Source organism: Alexandromys fortis, unplaced genomic scaffold, assembly GCF_014885135.2.
Source record: "Alexandromys fortis isolate MF-2015 unplaced genomic scaffold, M_Fortis_MF-2015_v1.1 scaffold_39, whole genome shotgun sequence".
Taxonomy (NCBI): Eukaryota; Metazoa; Chordata; class Mammalia; order Rodentia; family Cricetidae; genus Alexandromys; species Alexandromys fortis.
The window spans coordinates 382,369-404,477 of record NW_026067918.1 but is presented as its reverse complement, the minus strand read 5'-3'; the positions used below and the strand labels follow the sequence as shown (position 1 = coordinate 404,477).

At 46.2% G+C, this 22,109-nt stretch overlaps 1 protein-coding gene across 7 annotated transcripts in view; it reads left to right on the top strand.

Moving 5' to 3' along the window:
• Atp10a (ATPase phospholipid transporting 10A (putative)) overlaps window positions 1-17,262 on the top strand; it is a 154,281-nt gene extending 137,019 nt beyond the window's left edge. The window contains exons 14-21 of one of the 7 annotated variants that reach the window (XR_007591354.1): window positions 1,452-1,782; window positions 4,209-4,285; window positions 7,253-7,378; window positions 11,729-11,929; window positions 14,985-15,065; window positions 15,154-15,238; window positions 15,648-15,835; window positions 15,982-16,126. Coding sequence is in view for 5 of the 7 variants with exons in the window: in XM_050140395.1 (XP_049996352.1) it covers window positions 1,452-1,782; window positions 4,209-4,285; window positions 7,253-7,378; window positions 11,729-11,929; window positions 14,985-15,065; window positions 15,154-15,258; window positions 15,648-15,835; window positions 15,982-16,597 (1,725 nt within the window). In the remaining 2 variants the exon portion in view is untranslated. The other 6 variants (XM_050140397.1, XM_050140395.1, XM_050140396.1 and 3 more) reach the window with 6 other exon arrangements.
• The last annotated feature ends 4,847 nt before the right edge of the window (window positions 17,263-22,109 follow it).

The window sequence follows — 22,109 nt, the reverse complement described above, 5'->3', positions numbered from 1 at the left end:
GGGTTGGATCAGCTGCTTTCTTCTCCGAAGTACCCTTCAGTTGATAAACAGGATGGTTCAGTTTTGTGTCTTCAGGGTCAGGAGACAGGACTTCCTCCTGAATTCCCTTGACTCACTACATCCCTTGTATCAGAAGCGGTTGTGTTAGGGGAGGTCCACTGGCAACAAATCCTGTCTTTTTCCTCAGGAAACGTCTTAACTATGTTTCATCCTGGAACCATATCTTCACTGGGAAGACTGAGATGGCAATTATTTTCTCTCAGCTCCCTAAGCATAGTCAACTTCCGTCCATACACGTGTTTTCTCATAAAACCAGTGCAGTCCAGTCCTTGAGTCCCTGCTGACTAACGACCCGTTATTGTTTCGGGGTGGCTGCTGTTGGGATTTTTTTTTTTTTTTGGCCATTTGTCTTAAGCAGTTTGAGCATGGTGTCTTTGTGTTTCAAGCTCACTGAAATCTGAGTAGTGCTGATTTTGGAAAAGAAACTCCGTATACAGAATGGTTTCTATTTGCAGAAATGTTTGGAAACGTCTTTGGAGCAGTCCCGTATCATACCATCTTAGGGACGCATAGAGCATTTGTTATACTCACCAATGTCAACACATACTCTAATGAAGCTCCTTCTGTATTAGATGGTCTTACCTGGCACCTGCCATCCCGTTCTAGGATTTCACATGACATCTGTTGGTCAAAGCTCTCTTGAACGGTCCTGGCTGTGAGAGTCTCGCAGACTATCTTTGTCCTTCACGTCCTTGGTATTTTGAAGAAGGCTGATGAAATTGCTTCTAGACTGATGTGATCTTGAAATCTGCCCAACGTTGCAGTTAGAACTAGAATGAAGCCAGGAATTTTGTGTGGAGGGGCATGAGGTATCATCATGTCGTGGCACTGTGGACTCATGCCCTCCTTTGGCTGAGGACCTGGTGTTTGCCACTTCTGTCCGTCTTACAAGGAATACAGCCTTCCATCTCACTCTTTTCTCTACTGAACTCTTTGGAACTAAGTCCCACTTTAGTAGTGCCGTGTTACTGTCCACCTCCTGGAGGACAAAGATGCTACATAAAGTTATTTAGGATTGAAAGAGATTTATGTCCCACCACTGATGTCAGTATGAGACAGCAAGGTTTAGATAAAGGCCCCAGAGAATGGTACAGACACACAGGTTGAGTCTTCAGCCTGACCATGTGAGGTGGAGCAGTAATCCAGCCACACCTATGAGGATGAGCATCCTCCATTTCAACTTCAGCACGGGTGATAAAGTATAATTTCGTGGAAGCTAAGCTCTTTCTCTCCTGTGGAAGAAGGCATCCTTTCTACCTGAACTTTCTTTTCTGGAGGTCTAGAGATCCATTCATGACAGCCAAGTGCCCTAGAAGGACGTCAGCTTGGAGTGTTGATGCAGATAACCAGGGTCGGTGACATTACTAAAATACATTGCTTGTCAATTTCAGGAAGCCTGTGCAGCCCTTCTGGACCAATACCTCCACTATGTGCAATCCAGAATCTCCCAAAGCAGCCCTGAACATACCGAAATGAACGTGAGCGTGGGGTTCTCTTTCAACCCAGCCTGCACATCTGCCAGCTCCAGCTCCAGCCCCAGCCCAAGCCTTGTGATTGATGGCAGAAGTCTGGCCTATGCCCTTGAAAAAAGTCTAGAGGACAAATTTCTCTTCCTGGCCAAGCAGTGTCGCTCTGTCCTCTGCTGCCGGTCAACGCCTTTGCAGAAGAGCATGGTGATAAAGCTGGTGAGAAGCAAGCTCAAGGCCATGACCCTGGCCATAGGCAAGTATCTAGGCTTGCTCCTTCAGCTTTCTTCTTCAACTAAACCCTCTCCACGTGACCTGAATTTCTGATCCTCTTCCATCTAACACGATGAAACAAATGAAGCCTTAGTTTCCACTTACAATAATACACCCCCTGTGGTAAAGTAGAGAATTCCAGACATAAAGCATCTATCAATAAGCCACAAGATATGGCAGCAGATGTAGGTGCTATTATAAGACCAGCAACTGCTAACTTAAGAAGAAAGGCTAGTGGGTAGGCTGAGGCCTGGGAGACAAAACTTTAGACACCCACTTGCCTCACACAGTCTAGCCACAATGATGGTCTTCTATTAACACATGTTAACTTAGCAGAGGTTCTTTTCAAGGGCTTGAGGGCTTTGAGTTGTCACATGCTTCCTCGGGTCAAGGCTTTATGATGATCAGGGGACCCAGACTGCACCAACCGGAAGCCTCAGTGACTCAGCTGACCTTGCTGACTGTTCTGAGACATGTGTTTCATTAACTAAATCCAGTTCAAGACAGCACAGCTTTGCATCCTTTAAAGACAGTATCTAACTTCATTTTTTCTTTGCAGGCACTCGTGGCTGGGGAACATTCTAGATTCCTCCCCAATGACAGGGTAGTAGTCACTTAACACATCCTTAGGGAACCCTCTCTTCCCACTTCTGAATTGGCTATAGTCTCCAGTGCAGGCTCAGCCACCCCCTGGTGAGGACCAGGAAGCCAGTAACTTCGACAACACCAATGAAAAATATAACCTGCTCCCGGGAAGTAGTTGGCTCAGTGATATAGATCTTTACTAATTAGTCACTCACTTATAATTACAGTACCATTTGCAGAAAGTCTGGGATTTTACCCGCTATGCCCATGGGTACTTCATCTGCTAGGAAGAAGCCAGCATAAAGTGTGAGACCTGAGTAGCCATAGTCTGAAAATCCTAAGATGTATGGAGACCATAGCGTCCATGAGGGATGTGCACTGTTGGACGAGGACACAAGCTTAGGAGACATGAGCAGTGTGTTCACCCTGGTGCCCTTGGCCCACACTGAGGGAAGATGGCATCTCCTCCAGGGAGGGAGACGCTAATCTCCCTTCGAATGTCATGTCATCTTTTTGGACCATATTCCCCAGTCTTAGGTACCCAGAGTTTAGACTTCCAGAGCCCCATTATGCATCATACATTTTGAATGGGGACATCATGGGGTGCTGGAAAGATTGCCATTGTTTCACAAAAGTTGAATTCAACAAATACTAACTGATCTTCCATTGAGTTTGGGCCAATAAAGGACAGTGAAATTACAGACCTGGGGCATACCTAGGAATCCAGTGAATGAGAAGGTTGAGACAAGAAGATGGCAAGTTTAAAGTCAGCCTTAGGGATACAGAGTAAGTTTAAGGTCCTCACAACAAACTCAGTGAGATCCTGACATGTCTCAAAATAAAAAGTAAAAACAAGGCTGGGGAGATGGTCAGTGGCAGAATATTTGTGTAGCATTTATAAACCATAGGTTTGATTTCCAGTACTGGGGCAAAGAAGAAATAAAAGGGACAAGCTATAGCCGACAATGTGAGACCTGGGTAGGGTAGTCTGCACACCCTAAGACGTATGAAGACCATAGCATACATGAGGGACAATGCACAGTTGGGCGAGGACACAAGATTAGGAGACATGAGCAGAGTCTGATACCCTTGGCCCAGGCTGAGGGAAGATGGCATCTCCTCCAGGGAGGGAGACGCTAATCTGAGTTTTGTATGTCTGCATCTGTTATTTTTACATCGTGGCATGTCTGCTATGCCTTGGGCTGTTCTGAACCTAATTCCAAACAGGGCTACGATTGTCTCCAGTTATAATGGCTGTGTTTGTGTTTTGACAACCCAAAGATGTCAAGGTCTCTGGCTGTTTGTTTTCACACTAATCAGTCCACAGCCCGATGGTACAATAGACATGTTCTATTTATGCCTCAAAGACCCCAAAATCACATATTGGTTTATTTACTGAGGTAATCAGTGTGGCATAAATGCTGAACAGAACAGAACATGTTTGATTCAGTAAGAAAATTGCTAAGGCGACTGTGAATTGGAGAGGTCCTGAGGCCCAGCTGGAGGGGTTGAGTCACCACAATAGCAATGAAGATAAATGTACCATCACATTAAAGGCCTTTTCTGTGCGAATTTTGATAGTAAAGACCGCACTGAATAAGATGGGGGCTCGGTGGCAGTTTGTTTCTGGGACAGCCTTATATGGCTGGCAGTTCCACGTTGTACTGTGCCTGATTTCAATGGGTCACCTCAGTTTCCTCTTCTGCCCTTTTCCTGATCTGCCTCACAGAACTCAGCCCAGCCGGGACCCAAGAGGCTCATTGTGTCCGCGTGAGTCTCTGCATCTTCAAAATCAATGATTCTTGCCGCCTGTGTTGTTTCTAGGTGATGGAGCAAACGATGTCAGCATGATCCAGGTGGCAGATGTGGGCGTGGGGATCTCAGGCCAGGAGGGCATGCAGGTAAAAGACCAGTTGGACTGTCTTGTATGGGCTTCTTCTCCCATCAGAGCACACATGGTCCCAGCCTGTCTCTGGGCTCTAACGAAGCTGAAGGATTTGCCTCCAGTATGGGCCAGTGCTCACCTTCTGCTGAGCAAGTAGTAGTAAAAGCTGAGGCAGAATGTCACTCTGTTATCAAAGCCATGTGCCACAAATGCCTTAGCCTGTGTCAACAGAAATATATTTGGGGAAACTCTGACTTCAAGGGTCAAGGTGAGCCATTGCCTCCCCTGTCTTCATGCCAGGAGGTCTTTCTCTTTGCTGTTGCTCCACGGTAGCTATGCTCTGTAGAAGCTGCCTGGTGACATTGCTGGGACCTAAAATCACTCTGAAGATGGAGTGTAGCCACCCTGACTCCCGTGGAAGTTCTGTCTGGGCTTTTCATCTGTCTTTGTGTCAGCTCTGAATTTTCCAGCAATTGAAAACACTAGTTAATTTAAATATACTGCTTCTGGATATAGTACTATAACTTACAACACTTGAGCAAGCTCGAGTCATATATATTTTTTTTTAAAAACTTTGGTAAAGCCTTTAGGGAAGAATTTATTAGTGGATTTTTTAAATCATAATGTTAATCACCATTGATGCACTGGTTGGATCACTCAGGGACTATTTATGGAACACTCACTCTATGCTAGGCTGTGCAAAGAAGATTCATTTTCCGGCTTGACATCATACAGCAGTTGGATGGCAGGGTCCCTGCTGGAAGCATAGCACAGTTGCCCCTCAGTATCCAGGGGAAACTGCTCCAGCACCAGAATCCACCAGTCTCTCACGTCAACTGGTATATTTGCATGAATCCTACACGCACCCATCGATATGCTTTATATAACCACCATATGATGTCTTCTTCCCAATGCAACAGAAACACTATGTAAATAGTAGTAACGCGTTGTTTAGAGAGAACAGTTTTTACGTTTTCAGTATTTTTTACTGAATATCTGACATCCACCGTTGTTTGAGTCTGCAGATTCTGTTCCCACGGATACATGCCTAATGGAACATCCATTTCTGAACCGAGTGCTTCATGGGCTTTTAGACTCTTCGGTCATTTACCCCATGATTCATTCCTTAGAAAATCAATGAGACTCCGCTATTGCCTGGACAGACTTAGAAGCAGACGCCATTAGACGTAGTCACTGTCCTCATCGGGGTTCGCTTAGGAGCTCACTCAAAAGCGGCAGTCACTGAAAAGGAACATGGGACACCACTCAGGGGTGGGGTGCTTACCTAGCACACACAGGGCTCTGGGGTAGATCCCAAGAGCTGAAAAACAATGAGATTAGTAGGCCTAGGCCACCGTGTAGACTTTCGGGCTGTCTTTGGAAACACCCCCAAATGCTGACAATTCCTGAGGAAGCTCACCTGTCTCTCCAGGCTACTGCCTTTCCTACCCACCCAAACCCAGTGCAGGCACAAGACCTGTTCCTATGTAGAGATAGTCTCTGCAGAGGCTTTTTGCTTCCCCAGCTGTCCTGTTATAGACGGGGTCGCAGAAGCTGTTTCCTCTGTACTCTCCTCTGCCCGAGCTTGGCTCCAGGGACTGTTCCACTATATGACGGAGCAGAGAAGTCCATGGAGGCTGAGTTTCTGAAGCACCAAAGTTCTGCCGTCTCTTCCAGCTCCTGGCCTGAGGTGGCTGCCCAACAGTGGCTGGGCTGGTGACCTCCTACCTATTCCGACATATCCATGGGGACTCAGCCTAGATTTCTCACATCTGTGCCGCAGAAGAAGAGACCAGGAGAGTATTCTCTCACTCACTGGAATAACATACAAGCTCAGGGGCATCAGAACAGGTCTGACCACTTTGCATAATACATCTTCCATTGCATGTAGCTGAAGTCCGTACAAAAATAGCCAGACACATCCTACCTAGACATTTGCTTGCTCAGCGCCACCTGCCCTATGGTCCCAGCTGTTTCCATCACTGCTCCCATGACTCTGGTCACAAGTATTATGGATGGGATACTGAGTCCCTGCCTCAAGGCTGAGAGCAGGGATAGCAGCTAAGTCCCCCCCCCCCCCCAGGTTCTCACCATTAAGGTCTGTAACACTGAAGACCAGTGGTTTCTCAGTCAGGGTTCTTTGCATGTGGGATTGACAAGCACTGTGCTAGTTAGCATTTCCTTACGGGGAAACAGAGAAAACTGGCCACTCTGAGAAGTCTCCCAAGGATTTTTTCCTTTCATTCAGTCACGTTCCTTGAACTTCTCCACATGTGTGGTGTGGTAAAAGGACAGAGAAAAGTCAAATCCGGACTCCTTGTCAATTTCATGAGTGAAGCATGATGAAAACCACAGGAGGGGAAGGGAGGGGCCGAGAGTAGGCCCGTCCACACGCAGATGCCCTTTATACGCCTAGGTTCAACATCTGGATGCCAGCAGTGGAGAGGACAATACGTGGGAACAAAGTGCATGAGGGGCAGACATGTAAAGATGGTTTCTCTTGTCGTTCCTTAAAAACCACGGTGTCACGACGGTTTAATCTGGAAGTGCAGTCTGAGATACAACTCCCGGAATGTCTGGATGTCCTTTGATAAACATCAGTGGGTCACCTTTAGCTCGTCTCTGCTGAGCTGAGTACGGTATAGAAATAAGTGCCACTGGGGATGGGAGAGAGGTGGGAGAAGATCTGTGCATCTCTACGTTTTGTGGCTTGATAGGAAAAAAAATATTGGAAGAGGAAAATTGGAAGTATTTTTAAACTCACTAATCATATATCTAATGTTTGAGGCCTTGAACGGTTCTAGAAAGTGGCATCCCTGAGCAACCGTGCTTCTCGAGTGGGTTCCCTTTCAGTTGAAGGAGTTAACGAGACACAGGCGCACACTTAGGGCCGTGTTTGAAGCTGGGCTTTTTTCTCCCCAGGCTGGCTTTGCCTTGCCTTTGTTCTTCATCAGCAGTGATGAGAATTATTTTCCTTTTCAAGGCTGTGATGGCCAGCGACTTTGCGGTGCCGAGGTTCCGATACCTGGAGAGACTCTTACTCGTCCATGGACACTGGTGCTACTCCAGACTGGCCAATATGGTGCTATATTTCTTCTACAAGAATACAGTAGGTATTTGGCACAGGTCTTTGGAATGTTTCCGTTAAAAGGCTTACAGTAGCTACTTTTGCTGTGTACCAATGACTACGGACTCACAGTCGAGAAAGAAATTATAGAGAAGGCTTCTGTGACAACCCTACCCCCATTCTCACCCCCAAAAGGCTTGTAGGGTGGAATCCTGCATAAGGTCAACAGACCACAGAGTCTCATGTCTACCCCATCCCTTTGGGTTTGCATGAATGTCCTGTGATCACAACCTGGCCTTGTACCCTATAATATCTGAAAAATAACTCATGGGAAATGAAAACAGCTGCATCTTTGTGGATGAAAGGTCTGATAACAACTGGCAACACAAGAAAGTTCATATATGACTTTGTAAAGTAGCACAATGACAAGGCCTGCAGGTGGCAAGGGATCAAGTTGATATTTGCTAAAACTGTGTTGCTATCTGACATCTGATTCTGTTCTTTAGTTCTCGACCTGTATCCTTGTGTTTCTTAGGAGCGTTCCACTAGTGTGTCCACAGTGGGACACTGATTTCTCTGCTGTAGGCAAGGAACGCTAAATGAGAAGTATGTTCAGTGGCCTTGCGATCAGAAAATCACTTGATCTTGCTTTATAGTTCAGATATTGAATGATGTCTATCAGAGACATGTTCAGACCAGCCCTTGTACAAATCCCTAAGCGAGGCCTTGAACCTGGTTTTAAAAAGGATGGAGGGGCTTCCATATTCTTCTGAACTCAGGGAAGATACACACTCTTCTAGCTGAGCTTAATTGGTAGCTCCATTTAAATGAAGACGCCTAGGCCAGATGCTCTGTGAACATGTGTATCTCTTCAGGGGCTTTGAATACAGAGCCGGCCCTTCCTGATCTCTCCCACATGGGCCTCATGTTTAGTCTTAGTACTTTTAATACTCCATGGGTCTGCAGAACGGCCTACAGGGTCATCATAGAACACTGACTCATTTCTAAGATTTCTAGACACTCTCCTGAGGGGCCACTGGTTTGGGCTCTGCCTCTGGCAGCTTGAGGCTGAGGGAACCGACAAGGAGACAAACTAGCCTCCTGGGATAAATAAAATGACCTTCTGAGCTTGTTCCATAAATCTTACTGCAACTCCAGTGTCAGGAATATCCTGTGCTCTACTGGAAAAGAATAAAATAAATTCATCTTTCTTCAGTCCTTATGAAACCGTCATGCTAACTCTAGGTTGATGTCAGTCCAGCTCTTTCTTTTGTTCTTAATGGTTCCTTCTAGAGGCTGACACATACCTTCCCATTCCTAACCTCTCCCACTGCCTTGCTTGCCTGATTTCTATAATGTCTCCTGGCAAACGAATACAGATGTTCTCAACCAATCAGGACGTGGCTAATTGAGCAGATTTGGAAATCAATTCCCATTAAGCTCCACCTGGGACTATATCCAAAACCATTGTTCCGTTTCTGCCCTTGGGAGGTCGGTCTCCTTTCTTTATGACCCAGTATTGAGTTGCCAACATGGTGAGGCCTCAGATATCCAGAACCTAGAGGATCCCAGCTTCCCTCCCCAGGAGTGAATGACCCCTTTGGAGTAGGCTGGACTGGAATGCAGCCTCATTTCCTTTGGTCCTTCATAGTAGTGTCTTCAGCGTAGTTGCTCCTCAACTCAGAGTAGGGTTACATGGCCTTGTAACGGCCCATCACAGGTTGAAAGTATCACAAGTGAAAAATACATGTAGTACACTTAGGTTAATCACTGTCTTAGCTTCGTGCACAGCTCACTGGAGCATGGCTGCCTTGTGACCAGCTAGCTGGGAGCTTCAACCCAAAGCCGCGGTCCAGCATTCCCTAAGAGAATAAAGCCCAGGCAAAGATCCAAATCGAAATTCAAAGTTTAGCAGAACACATATTGCTTTCACACCATCCTCCTAAGCTTGAAAAAAAAATCCCCATTGAGGCATCATAAATTGAGGATCCTGACTGCTTGACTTCTTTGGGGTACGATTTTTTTAATTCCCCAAAACAGAACTATGAATTAATCTCACCGATCTCTGTAATTCCCAATTCAAGTCTGTCAAATTGAAGGGTAGTAAGAGCAACATGCTCCAAGCTTCTGAACACTGGAGAGGCTTAAGAGTCTGAAGTGGCAGCCTGAGGTGAGGCTAGCCTCCCCCCTGCCTGCAAGCTAAGCCTGTCCTTGTTAGAGAAAACAGGGAGGGGAAAGAGCCGCCCGCCTGGTTTTCCTCATAGAAGATGCAAGGCTTTGTTAAAAGCATTCATCCACGTGAGCAGTTCAAGGGTAATCACTCCTCACAGGAGAGTCATTAATTTGAAGAATAAATTGGCCTTTCCAATAAAGAGCAGAGAAGAACAGTTTCTATAGTAACAGAGGTTTGGGAATAAAGCTCTTCGGCGCTATGAGGGGGGCTCTCAATTATCTAAGCATTTTCTTTCTGCTCCCTGTGACTCCATTTGCTCTCCGATGACTCAGAAGGCTGAGCCCACGGTGGTGGGTGAGCAAGAGTGAGGCGTGGGAGGAAGGCAGGGGAGAAAATCAATGAAAAGCCCGAGTCTGTCAGTGGCTGATGCGGAGGGGGAACATTGCCTATTAGGAAACTTAAGTCATAGATTAAAACAATGCCTGGGGGATTTAGTCATAGTTTCCACCCACACGAACTAGCATTTTTCCCCCTGATCTTTAAAAGCCATTTTCAAGGCAAGAAAACAAAGCTCAGAGAGGTAAAGTCAAAAGCTAGAGGCATAAAGCAACTCATTCAAGGGCCTTAGAGAGCTCCGGAACCCAGACCCGGTCCTCACTGTGTTCAGTGGGACATTCACCCCACTGTACGGCATGGCCTTTGGAGACTGGCCCCCAGGATCTTAGGCCAAGATTCATCTGCATTTGGACAAGTCGAATAGTTTCCCCATGCTATGACCACTTTCTTATCTCCAGCCTCAGTTTTCTGTAAATGTTGAGAACACCTCGAGCTTGGGCCTCGAAGAAGGAAATGAGGACATTTAGCTAGGGAGAGTATGTCTCTGACAATAGCCACCATATTCCAGGGGTCTCATGAAGTCTTTCATTCCCCACACCCTCCCTCCCTGGGTAGCTCCCACTGGTGTGGCCGTAGATGGGGACACTGAGGTAGGGAGGATGCTATCATCTATGCCTAATTATATTTAAGTGTGAAAATACATTGCGTGCTTGTCAGTTTTGCGTCCCTCTGGGGAAATGACTGAAATAAATCAGTTATAAGGGGAAAGTTTTTGGTTGGGGTTTGGTTTTTGGTTGGGTTTTTTGGTGCATGGTGTTGGATGTTTCACCCATAGACACTTGGCCCTGTTTCCTTTGGGTCTACAATGAGGCAGCTGACGATCGTTGGAACAAAGCTGCTTGCCTCATGGCTCTCAGAGAGGCAAAGAGACTTGGGTTACCAATGTTCTGTTTAAGGACATTCCCTCACTGACCTCATGTCCTCTAACTGGCCGCCACCTCTTCCAGCTTCCACTGCCTCCCAATAGCTCCGTAAGCTGGGAACTAAGCTTTATTTAACTCGGGGTCCTCTGGGAGACACTCACAGTCTAAACCTCAGGTTTGCATCAGGCCTTGGACTGCCATACTCCCTAGGGAAACGCGCTCCAGCTGCTGGTACTCTCAGCTGGTTGAAGGGCAAAGACGTCCTAGCTAACTCCCAGCCCTGCAGAGTGGGTGGTTGAAACTTTCTGCTGCTCCTTTCTCTTGTACTCATGTGTGTCTTCCTCTTTGGAAGTTGTTGATGATGGTCCACTGTTCCTTTTCAAAGGTAAGGTAGGGATGGGAGGACCATCAATTCAAGGTTATCCTGGGCTACATAGTTAAACCTCATCTCCCCACTCCTCTTTCCCAAAGAAAAGAAAGAGAGAAAGAAAGAAAAGGGGGGCATGGGCATACGGATTATTCTAGGGTGGGTGTTTGGGAAAATAGAACAATGGAAGGCCCCAGGGAAGAAGCCACAGGTCCTCTTAAAATGCAAGCTGTTCTAAGCCCCAGTCACACCTTAGTTCTTTCACATTGACTGTCTCCGGCTCTTCCGCTCCAGGAAGTTCAGATTCTTGCTGCTGGTCTCTTGGGAGCAGGAGACTGTGGCAGAAGATGATTGTGAGCAGGCTGGAGGTTAGGGCTGTCTTTTAGAAGAAATCACAGCCTGGCCAACTAATCAAGAAACGTCTCTGCAGAGATCTTGAGTCCTTCAGATGAGTCTTTGCTGGACCGCAAAACAATTACCTGTCCTTCTGCCTAGCAAAACAATCACCTGTCCTTCTTCCCTGCAAAACAATCATTTGACCTTCTGCCCACAAAACAATCACCTGTCTTTCTGACCCCCTCCCTCTGTTGCAGATGTTTGTGGGCCTCTTATTTTGGTTCCAGTTCTTCTGTGGCTTCTCCGCCTCTGCCATGATTGACCAGTGGTATCTGATATTCTTTAATCTGCTCTTCTCGTCGCTTCCCCAGCTTGTGACTGGGGTGTTGGATAGAGATGTTCCTGCTGACATGTTGCTGAGGAAACCACAGCTTTACAAGAGTGGCCAGAACATGGAGGTAAGCTCGGGGGTGTCTCTGCCTCTGTCTCTTGGCCTCCAGCCCCTTTACACCTTCCAGAAAGTGAAATTTCCCCCGAATCCCTACTAAGAGACACTCTAGAAAACTGTTGAAACTGTAGACTGGATGCTGTATGTCAGACTCTGTAATACATTGTGTTAGCTTTTTATTGCTATCATAAAATACCCAAGAAAATTAACGTAGAAGAGGAGAAGATTCTTCTGCATACATGGTTATGTCAGTTGTGGTCTAGGATTAAGAAATTCCATTTGGGCTTCTGGTGGCAGTGCCTTGTTGTCATGGCAATGGTAAGAAACACATCCTGGAGCAAACTGCTTCTGTCAGAAACCGGGAAGCAAATAGGACCTCAGTATCACCTCAGCCACATGGCCCCAGTGACTTAAGGACCTCATACTAAGCTCCTGAAGGTCTCATCACCTCCCTCAAGCCACTCTGAGAACCCTGATCAATACATGAGCCTTTGGGGGAACATTCTAGATGAAAACTGTTGTGTTCAGGAAGTATGTTGAATGAAAATCTTTTCTCCCTCAGCTATTTCCGGGTCCCCAACAAAAGATCACATCACATCTGACTTGGTCACAGGTGATAATAATTGTTCTAAAACCAGCAAAAGCAAAGTAAAACAAAGTGTCACTTACTTTCAGCATGGATTAAAACAGCAGACTCAAAGGGAAACCACTGAGTGAGCAGAAGGATGTAAATGTATGTTTACATGAGCAGTACACATGTTTGCAAACCAATGGCCAGCTGTCCCACCCAGCCCTTACAGTAAACCTTGCATGCTCCTCTCTGGCCAGCTGAGTTTTTACGTGTGCAGAAAGAATGCGGCATCCTGCCTCTTCTGCACTAGCTCTAACTCAGAATGTATTTGTTTCAAGTTACCCTCCTATTGCTACTCTGCTGACACTGAGTTGCCAAAGGTGCAGGCTGCACAGCTTAGGAGACAGTTCATTAGGAGTCGGTGGATTTTCTGGGTGGTACCTGTGTTCTTGACAGAGTTCTCATCTTAGCCAGCCATGAGACAAGATGCTGTAAGCTTGTCATGTAGTGGGAGGTAACCAATGAGAATGTCACCAGCATTTCCCTTAAGTGATAAGTGGAAATGCCCTTCCTGAATCCTGCATGTATCCTGCAAGACAAACAAAGCCTTTGCCAGCTACATGAGGACTCACTAGAGTGCTGCTGAGGTTTCTTCTTTAAATAAAGATTTTTGTCATCTAGGTACTGGTGCTTCCATTTATCTGTATCAGGTCATTTTTGCCATGGGTGTAGATTGTCATAGTGTGCTTGGCATTGATACCTAAGTCAGTGTTTTAGTTACTTCTCTATCATTGCAACAAAACACCATGACCAACGCAGCTTATAAGAGAGTTTACTGGGGGCTTAAAGTTTCAGAGGTGAGTGAGTGCACAGCCACTATGGTGGCAGGCGGGCAGGTATACCTCCTTCATGGCCACACCTCTCAATCCTTCCCAAACAGTTCCACCAACCCGTAACCAAGCATTCACATATACGAACCTATAAGGACCATTCCCATTCAAACAACTATAGCCAGGCTGTTTAAAGAAAAGGAGTTTTCTGGAGGTCCAAGGTTGAAGGGCTGTATCTGGTGGTGATTTTGATGTTGATAGAGTCTGAAAACATGGCACGGCCTAGCAGTCATGAGAATGCGTCTCTTCTAGTGTCTTTCACATAAGTTAGTCACGGGGGCTTCTATGGTTTATCTTCACTGTCTCCCAAAGATCTAACAAGTTTCTGCTCTCTCAATATTTTACAGTGAGGATTAAGAATTAGTGGATCAACTCTTGGGGACACACTAAAACCATATCAAAGCCAGAGTAATAATTTCTTTGTTTAACATCATGATGGGATGGAGAGATGGCTTGGTGGCTAAGAGCACTTGCTACTCTGGGCAGTGCATACACATCCTGTACATATGCAGGCAAAACACTCATATACATATATATGTATATGTGTCAATATGTAATATATACACATAAATGTATATATGCACTATGATATATATAAGTCTAAAAATCTACTAGGAAACATCCATCATCTAACTTAAGGCTCATTGGTAAGAGTCTTTCTAAAGTGCTTACCATAAAACCTTTTAAGGGTGGAAGACTAGAAGGCCCAGATCAGGGAGCTCAGACTGGGGGGCAGCTCAGGGGGCAGGCCCAAGATTTCAGCTCTTCTTTTGTAAAGCGTAATAATCAGTGCCCCCACCCACCCCGCCCTGAGAATTTCATGTGTACTGACTCCTGACTGTGTTGACATCATTTCCACCCTTTCTTTTCCTACCCCAACTCTTTCCATCCTTCCCCTGGCCTCCCTCTCAAACTCATGACCTCTGCTGACATGTAGCTATAGGGCTCATGTCCTGGGCTCAAAGGCTCCCCGTGGCTCAGATGCCAACAGCTCTACAAAGCCTGATGGTTTTGGTTTCTCTTCCACCATGTTGGAAATGTGCTCTTCTTGGATACCAAAATAGGACATTTTCCTCCAGTGCTTTAGGTATCGCCTGCTCAAGAAGGTGTAGCCAGCTTTCCTGTCAGACTGTCTTTCAATTGCTAGTCCCCAGAGAATGACCCGGAGACTTATTATTAATTATGAGAGCTTGGCCTTTAGCTTAGGCATGTTTCCAGCTAGCTCTTATAATTTAATTAACCCATATATTTTAATCTACGTTCTGCCACAAGGTTTAGTTACCCCTTCTCAGTATGGCACGTCCAACTTGCGCCGAGACAGCTGATGAAATCCAAGCACCTAGATTCCTCCTCCTCCTCCTCCTCCTCCTCCTCCTCCTTCTTCCTCTCTCTCTCTCTCTCTCTCTCTCTCTCTCTCTCTCCAGAAATCCCACCTGTCTTCTCTCCCTTAGCTATTGGCCATTCAGCTCGTTAGTAAAGCAATCAGAAAGTGCCTTGGCAAAGACCCCTCTTCACAGTGTGCAAAAAGATTATCCCACAACAAGAATGCCCTGGAGGGGACAAACAAGCCTTTCTCTGTAATCCTCCTTGTTTCTGTGTCCCAGGAGTACCGGCCACAAGCATTCTGGTTAAACATGGTGGATGCCGCCTTCCAGAGCCTGGTGTGTTTCTTCATTCCCTACCTGGTAAGCAGGAAGCCAGCATAGGTTTTCCCCTCAGCTGCCTCTGGGCACCTACAGACACCCAGCACTTGCCATTCTGCTTGTCTTTCAGACATACTATGACTCGGATGTGGATGTGTTTACCTGGGGGACCCCTGTCACAACAATAGCACTGTTCACCTTCCTTCTGCACCTGGGTATTGAAACCAAAACCTGGGTGAGAACCATGGGCGAGGTCACGCTCCCAAAGGGACCCGGATTGTGGGCAACACACTTTGCAGAAGGTGGTTTCTGCATACAGGAAGCTGCAAAGCTACCCTAGCTGTGTGATAAGAAGGCAAAGGACACCTACCCAAAGCCACTTTCCTGGGGACAACCCACCCTCCTAAGCATCTATCCGTCTTCTTGTTGCCTTCACCACCTTGCCCCTGCCTTGCTCTGTCCTCTTGCCCTCACAGTCCTGTCCCAGGCTGCTCTTCTAAGAAGGGTCTTCACAAAGACCCGGAAGGTGGGCACACCCCTAACCATTCCCGATCCGCTCACGCGTCTGTCACAGTCGCCACTCTTAAAGTGAAGTAAAAGCCCTTTCCCTCTGGTTCCTTTCAGACCTGGCTCAACTGGTTAGCCTGTGGCTTCAGTATCTTCCTGTTTTTTTCCGTGGCTCTGATTTACAACACCTCCTGTGCCATCTGCTACCCTCCATCTAACCCTTACTGGACCATGCAGACATTACTGGGTGACCCTCTGTTTTACTTGACTTCTCTCATCACGCCCGTGGCTGCACTGCTGCCCAGGTGGGTATCCGTTGGTGTCCCCAACTGACAGCGGGTACAGAGCACACCCTTGGCCCTGGCTGTCTTTGGGCCTGGGTGAGCCTCTTGAAGCTCAGCCACGGACCAGTTTTAAATCTGATAGATTCTTCCTCATGTGTTCTTTCTAGATTGTTTTTCAAAGCGCTCCAGGGGAGCCTCTTCCCCACCCATCTCCAGCTGGCACGCCAGTCATCCAATAGTTCTTCCAACAAATTCAGTGCTCCCAAAGAGACTTCTGCTCAGGGACAGCCGCCTGGAGACCCAGAAACTGAGCTTTCAGAAAGCAAGACCCTGGGACCTTTCGAGTCCCTGCCCAAGGATTGTGCCTCTCAAGCTTCCCAGCTTGCACAGCAGCTGGGCTGCTCCCCAGAGGCCAGCGGGGAGCCCAGCTCAGTGGATGCGAACATGCCATTAAGAGAGAGTACCTTGTTAGGACTTGGCACGCAGGCTTCCAGGCCATCCGTGCCTGGGGAGGCTGTTTCAGAAGAGCGTCCTGGGGGCTCCAGGAGGAAGGCCACCAGTGCCAGCCAGACGGCCTCCTTGTTGCCACTCTTGAACCTGCCCAGCTTTGGCTCGCTCAACTGGATTTCCTCCCTGTCGCTGTCCAGTGGGCTGGGAAGCGTCTTGCAATTGTTCACAAGTAGTTTACAGATGAGCAAGCAGGATGGTGAATTCCTGTCGAGTCCCCCGCAGCCAGCTCAGGACCTGCACGGCTTACAGGAAAAAGTCACGGGTTCCTTGTAGTACCCCCTCCAAAGGGTCACAGCTGATTGTGGTGACAAAGAAATCCTTGAAATGGCCTTTTTTATTATGCAACAGATGTTAATGTTATTTATGTTTATTTGCACAGAAGAGTTATAGGAAGATGTATTTTTAAAATGTTTCCAAGACAAATATAGGAAACCAGAGGTACCAAAAGAGAAAGTTTATTTTTTTGAAGTTCTAAGTAGAGTTATACTGAAGAAAAATAAGAACATATGTCTCTACCTGTCTATCCATACATAAAGGTTAAAGACGAGTGGCCCTTGAAATGTGTCTAGATTCATTTCTTCATCTCATTTTGTAAGAAAAAGCCATGTGCTTTGTGTCTTCGGCACACATGGCCCATACATGTGCAACTGGGACAGCAATCCCTGGGGTGGCTGTGGCGGGTGTGGACCCCAGGACCAGGAAGGAGGAAGGAAGACAGGGGAGGGAGGATGTGTGACCTTTGAGGCAGATTCCTCTGTTGACTTCCAGTGTTACCAACAGCGAAAGGAACGGGAAAGCTCAAGAAACATTCGTGTGATGTTCCTGCCAACACTCGGTGCTGGGCAGGCATTTCATCAAGTCCATGTCATAGAGAGGTACGACGGCTCCAGTGTCATGTTGTATTTCTTGCGAAAAAGCACCACAAGCAATAAAACAACCTCCGCTTTGCAAAGAGCGTGTCTGGTTGCCACTTTTGCGTGACGATACTGTGTGTGGCCTATATGAGTGTGTTCCGAACACCATGTGGTCACTACTTTATGCAAGTCCTTTATGCAAGACACTGAAGAAAGTGGTATTGCAGCCAGGGCTGCACAGTGACCTGTTACACTTGGCTCCTTGCACCAGGCCATGGGCAACAACCAGACTCCACTAACCAAAACCTTAGATAGTCTTGGTAATTCCCTGCAGGCTTTTGTCTGATGAGCTATCATGTCTCCTCATCAAAGAGAAAGGGAAATGATTAAAACTCTTAATGGCAAGCTCTGCTGTTTCAACTCCTCCTCCATGTAGTGGACACCTTGTCTCACACTTGGCATAGGAAGTAAGTGGCGTCTCAGGCTCCTCCAGTGGGTATCTGTCACCTCTCACTGCAATGCAGAGGAGCACCGGATAAAGATTTGGGGGAGAACTGGCCACGGAATACAGTTCCTGTCAAGTATCAGAATGTGTCTTATTCCTGGGCGTGGAAGCCAGGGTTAGTCATTGATTTGAGCAACAATCCATGCTGCCCCTTAGGTGAGACTCACAGACCTTGGCTATGAAACATAACCTTGTATTTACTTTTATTCATCAAAACTCTGTAGAAGCTCTCATGAGTATTACCAAGTTAGCCAGTACAGCTTAGGGAGGGGTCAGCATCTTGAGAATCCACAGGTAAAAATGCCCAGTAGAACGGGATGTTTCCAAGAGATTAACACACTATATCACAGGCAGTGGAGAGCTCCCCATATTCACCCACACCATGCTAGGTGCCAAAGGAAGAGAGCTGCAGCAAACATGTAAAGGCACAGCAGAAGCAAAAGACATTCCGGGGTCTGCAGTCCCAGTCTTGCCTAAAGAGATTGCCCATCAGAGGATTCCCTTCTGCTGGGCCAACACCCAAAACTTCAACCGCAACTCACTGCTCCTCTGGCATGGCCCACGGCAGTGGGTGCTTTTGTGGGATATGTTCAGGATACAACGGCTCTAGTTTGGATACATTAACACTGTAATCCAAAGGGGCTTTCAAGACTACATTGTTTTCTTGCCCTCTAAGCAGCCCCCATTGCGATGATGCATCAAGAGGGTTCTGGCCAGACACAGGCCTCTTAACACCGGACTTCCAGCACCCAATACTGCAAGGGACACATTTCTTTATAGACAAGCCAGCCTCTGGCATTCAGTTCTTGAAACATAAAACAAACCAAGGCATAAGATTTGTCCCCTTGTGCCTTCCCTTAGTTTGGGGTTCGGTCTTGTAAGGCAGCCTCCCATCAGCTAAGACTAAAGTCCCACATCCAAAGGAGAGACTCCCATTCACATTCTAAGCAGCCCTAGTATCAATAACCTCCCATATAAAAGGTTGCCCAGCAGTTCCCAAACCAGTTCCCTATAAACTGTGTGAGAGGTCCCCTTTCTACAGTGCTGTGACCCTAGACACAGCTGGACTTGCCCTGATTGGGGTGGTGAGAGGATGAAGAAGTCACACGTGGGCACACACAGAGAGAGACAGAAACAGGCAGACATACAGAGAGACAGAGAGAGATAGACGCTGGGGTCCAGTGGGCTAGGCTCTCTGATGGAGAAGTGTCATCACTCAGAAGTGCAGTTTGTTCAGTATATAGAGCTGAACAGAGAGGCAGTATCACTACATACAGAGAAACAAGGAGACAGGGTGCGTGGTATACAGCTGGATGAAGGAGCCAGGTTTAGGTAATCTTAGTAGGAACCATCTCTGTAGGGAGCGGTCTGCATGCTGTAAACATCCAGGGAGCAGGAAGCTGCGGTGGACATTTGTGTCATACACTTTGAATATGCAAAACAGCAGGGGCTGAGGCCAGGGTCCTTGACATTTCTGTATTCATGTCGACGATGCACATTCGCTTGGGACTTTGTTCACTTGGGGCTTCCCCTGCCCCCCACACTAGGGTTCCCTGATGGAGCTGGGAAGAATTGCTGCCTGTTATGAGATGGGGGTGGCTGAAGTGGGTAGTGGGAGGTAACTTTAACACTGGCAGAGCAGGATCAAAGGCAACAACTGTCCTGTGTTCCTGTCGTATTCCCCCCGCCCCATACCTGGTGCTGCCTTCTTTTCTGCTCTTGCGAGCCACACATCTGAAGAGCATTAGGTTGGTAAGATGTGTTGCTGGCAAAGACCACGAGAACATAAGCTTATATATCTGAGTATCTGCAACTTCAAAATGACCCAGGGTCCAGACACTCTGAACTCACGGCCTTGCTTCTTTCCAGGGGAAATCTCCCTGGCAAGTAGAAGGATCCAGGCATGCGCTTCAGAGACTTGCCTAGCAAAGCCATGTTAGGGAACCACTGCAAAGGGTGTGCCAGTTGCCTGTTTATGGGATGAAGATGACTCATGGCATTTACTGCAGTCTATCCCAGCCAACTGCCTTTATCTCAAAGCGCCATAGCATGGGGTAAATAAAGGTCATGATCTTTTCCAAAAGATGGCACTTGAAAAACATTGCCAAATCCTGATAAAACGTGAAAGTTTTCAATATTTGAAAGCAGTGACAAGCAGAAGGCGAGAGACTAAAATTACCATTATTCATCCCTGACTGGGTGAGATTATTGGAAATTCAAGTGAGCCAATGAGAGGCTCTCAGTAATATAAGGAGGAAGTATATCAGCTCACTACAGGAGGATGCCTGTTCATGAGGACTTGCCTTGCTTTGGACATCAGAGTAACTGGATGAACTAATGACCACTGCACAGTAGGGCTACTTGTTTCAGAATCGAAAGCAATGAATTCGAACTCTCAGAGAACAGGTACTAAGTCATTTTGCCTCTTTTGCCTGGCACTGCACAGAATCTAACATCTTGAAGGCATTCAGCAAATATTGGGTGAGTAGGAGAATCAGCTTATTAATAAAAATTAAAGATAATCCAATTAAAATTGTAGTCAAGAACAATTCCTTGTGATAACTCATTGCTTGGTTTAATAGCGTCCAGATTTTCTGGCTGATGCAATGTATGAATTTTTAAATGAAGGATTACTGGACTGGCAGAAACTTGATAAACATCACCCATATATGATGATATGATTGTATACCTAAGAAATCCCACAAGAACTCTCACAATTAAAAGGCTCTCAGATTAATGAGAGGAAGAAGCGAATGGTTTCACTAGAAGGCAAACAAGTCACAGTCTCGTCAAGAAGATGTACCCAGTGAAGGGTAGAAAGGTCTCACTTGCCATCACACTGAGACTAAGAAAAACTAAGATACTGGAGATAGAGCAGTCTCTGTGAACGTAGACGGTTTTCAGTTTCTTTATTTGGGGGGGTTCTGAGATTAGCAAAGTAGTTCAAGAATGGACAAAATCACTAAAGAAAATTCTGTCAAAGAAATCGTGGACTTTTTCTATCGGATGTATACAGTGAAGTGTTAGCCAATCCTAGAATCAAACACAAACCCAGCTAAGATCAGTAAGGGACAGCGGACAGCCAGGTGGGAAGATGCTTTATGGCATTCTGATACTTCAAATAAACAATTGTTCAAGAAAGATGAAATGCGACTTTATAATCAGAATTTAACTTACACTTAAAGGATGAAGAATCAGAGAGAGCTGTTTATAAAATCTCATATATAACACATAGTTATATGTATATCACTTGTAATCACATGTGATGTAAAAAATCACATATGTTCATATGTGATGTAGAAATCAATTATGCATGTCTTCATATACAGTTTCAATAGGTATACTTGAATTTTTTAATTGAAAACTACAGTATAGGTAGAGAAACTTGAAATTAAATATTATCAAATATCTGACCGGGCGGTGGTGGCGCATGCCTTTAATCCCAGCACTTGGGAGGCAGAGGCAGGCGGATCTCTGTGAGTTCGAGACCAGCCTGGTCTACAAGAGCTAGTGCCAGGACAGGCTCCAAAACCACAGAGAAACCCTGTCTCAAAAACCAAAAAAAAAATAAAAAAATAAAAAAAATAAAAAATAAATATTATCAAATATCTGAAAAGGCTCCCTTAGCGCTTGGATAAATTCCTGGGTCTTGCCTGTGTTTTGGCTCTTAGCCCCGCCTTCTTTCCCTTGGCCCTGTGGACTGGACCTTTCATTGCTTCTGTCTCAACATTGCTGGCTCACCTGCTCGTGGTGGATCTGTCAGTCCTGTTTAGTATCACCGTGTAGGCTGTCCAAAGCCTCTAGCATGCCATTCCTGCAGAACCTCTGTCTCTCCACCGTCAGGAAGCAGGAGAAGCCAGGATGAGGACACGGCCCTGCCCTATCATCAATCAATTCCGGGGCAGCTTATTTGCTGATGAAATCTAACAAGGATGGCTATGAACTGAAAATGATAGTAAAACCTCCAAAGACAAAAGCCAATTGCCTAAAAATATTTCAGAATTGGTGTATTAAGTGAGAATTAAAACTAGAAGGCCTAATCTATTGGAGAAAGAGATATACTGTGCAAATGACCACTATGAAGAACAGCTATCAAGTCAGTATTTGCCAAAAGACTGGATGGATTGAACGCTCATAGCCTAGTAAGAGAGAACACCCTATCTGGGAAGGAGCTTGAACCCACCCCATCTTTTTGGCCTAATAAATCCACTTTGTGGGACTATTTTTTTTACATATGTACATGTGTGTATAAAGTGCATATATGTGTGTGCATGTTCACACATGAATAACTTGTGTATAAAGTTGCACAGACAGTTGTGGAAGTGTGTGTTAGCATTAAGGTGACATGAAATGTTGCTATTATTTTCCACTGTATAGATTGAGGCAGAATCTCTCGCTGAGCCTTGAACTCCGCATTTGGGATCGT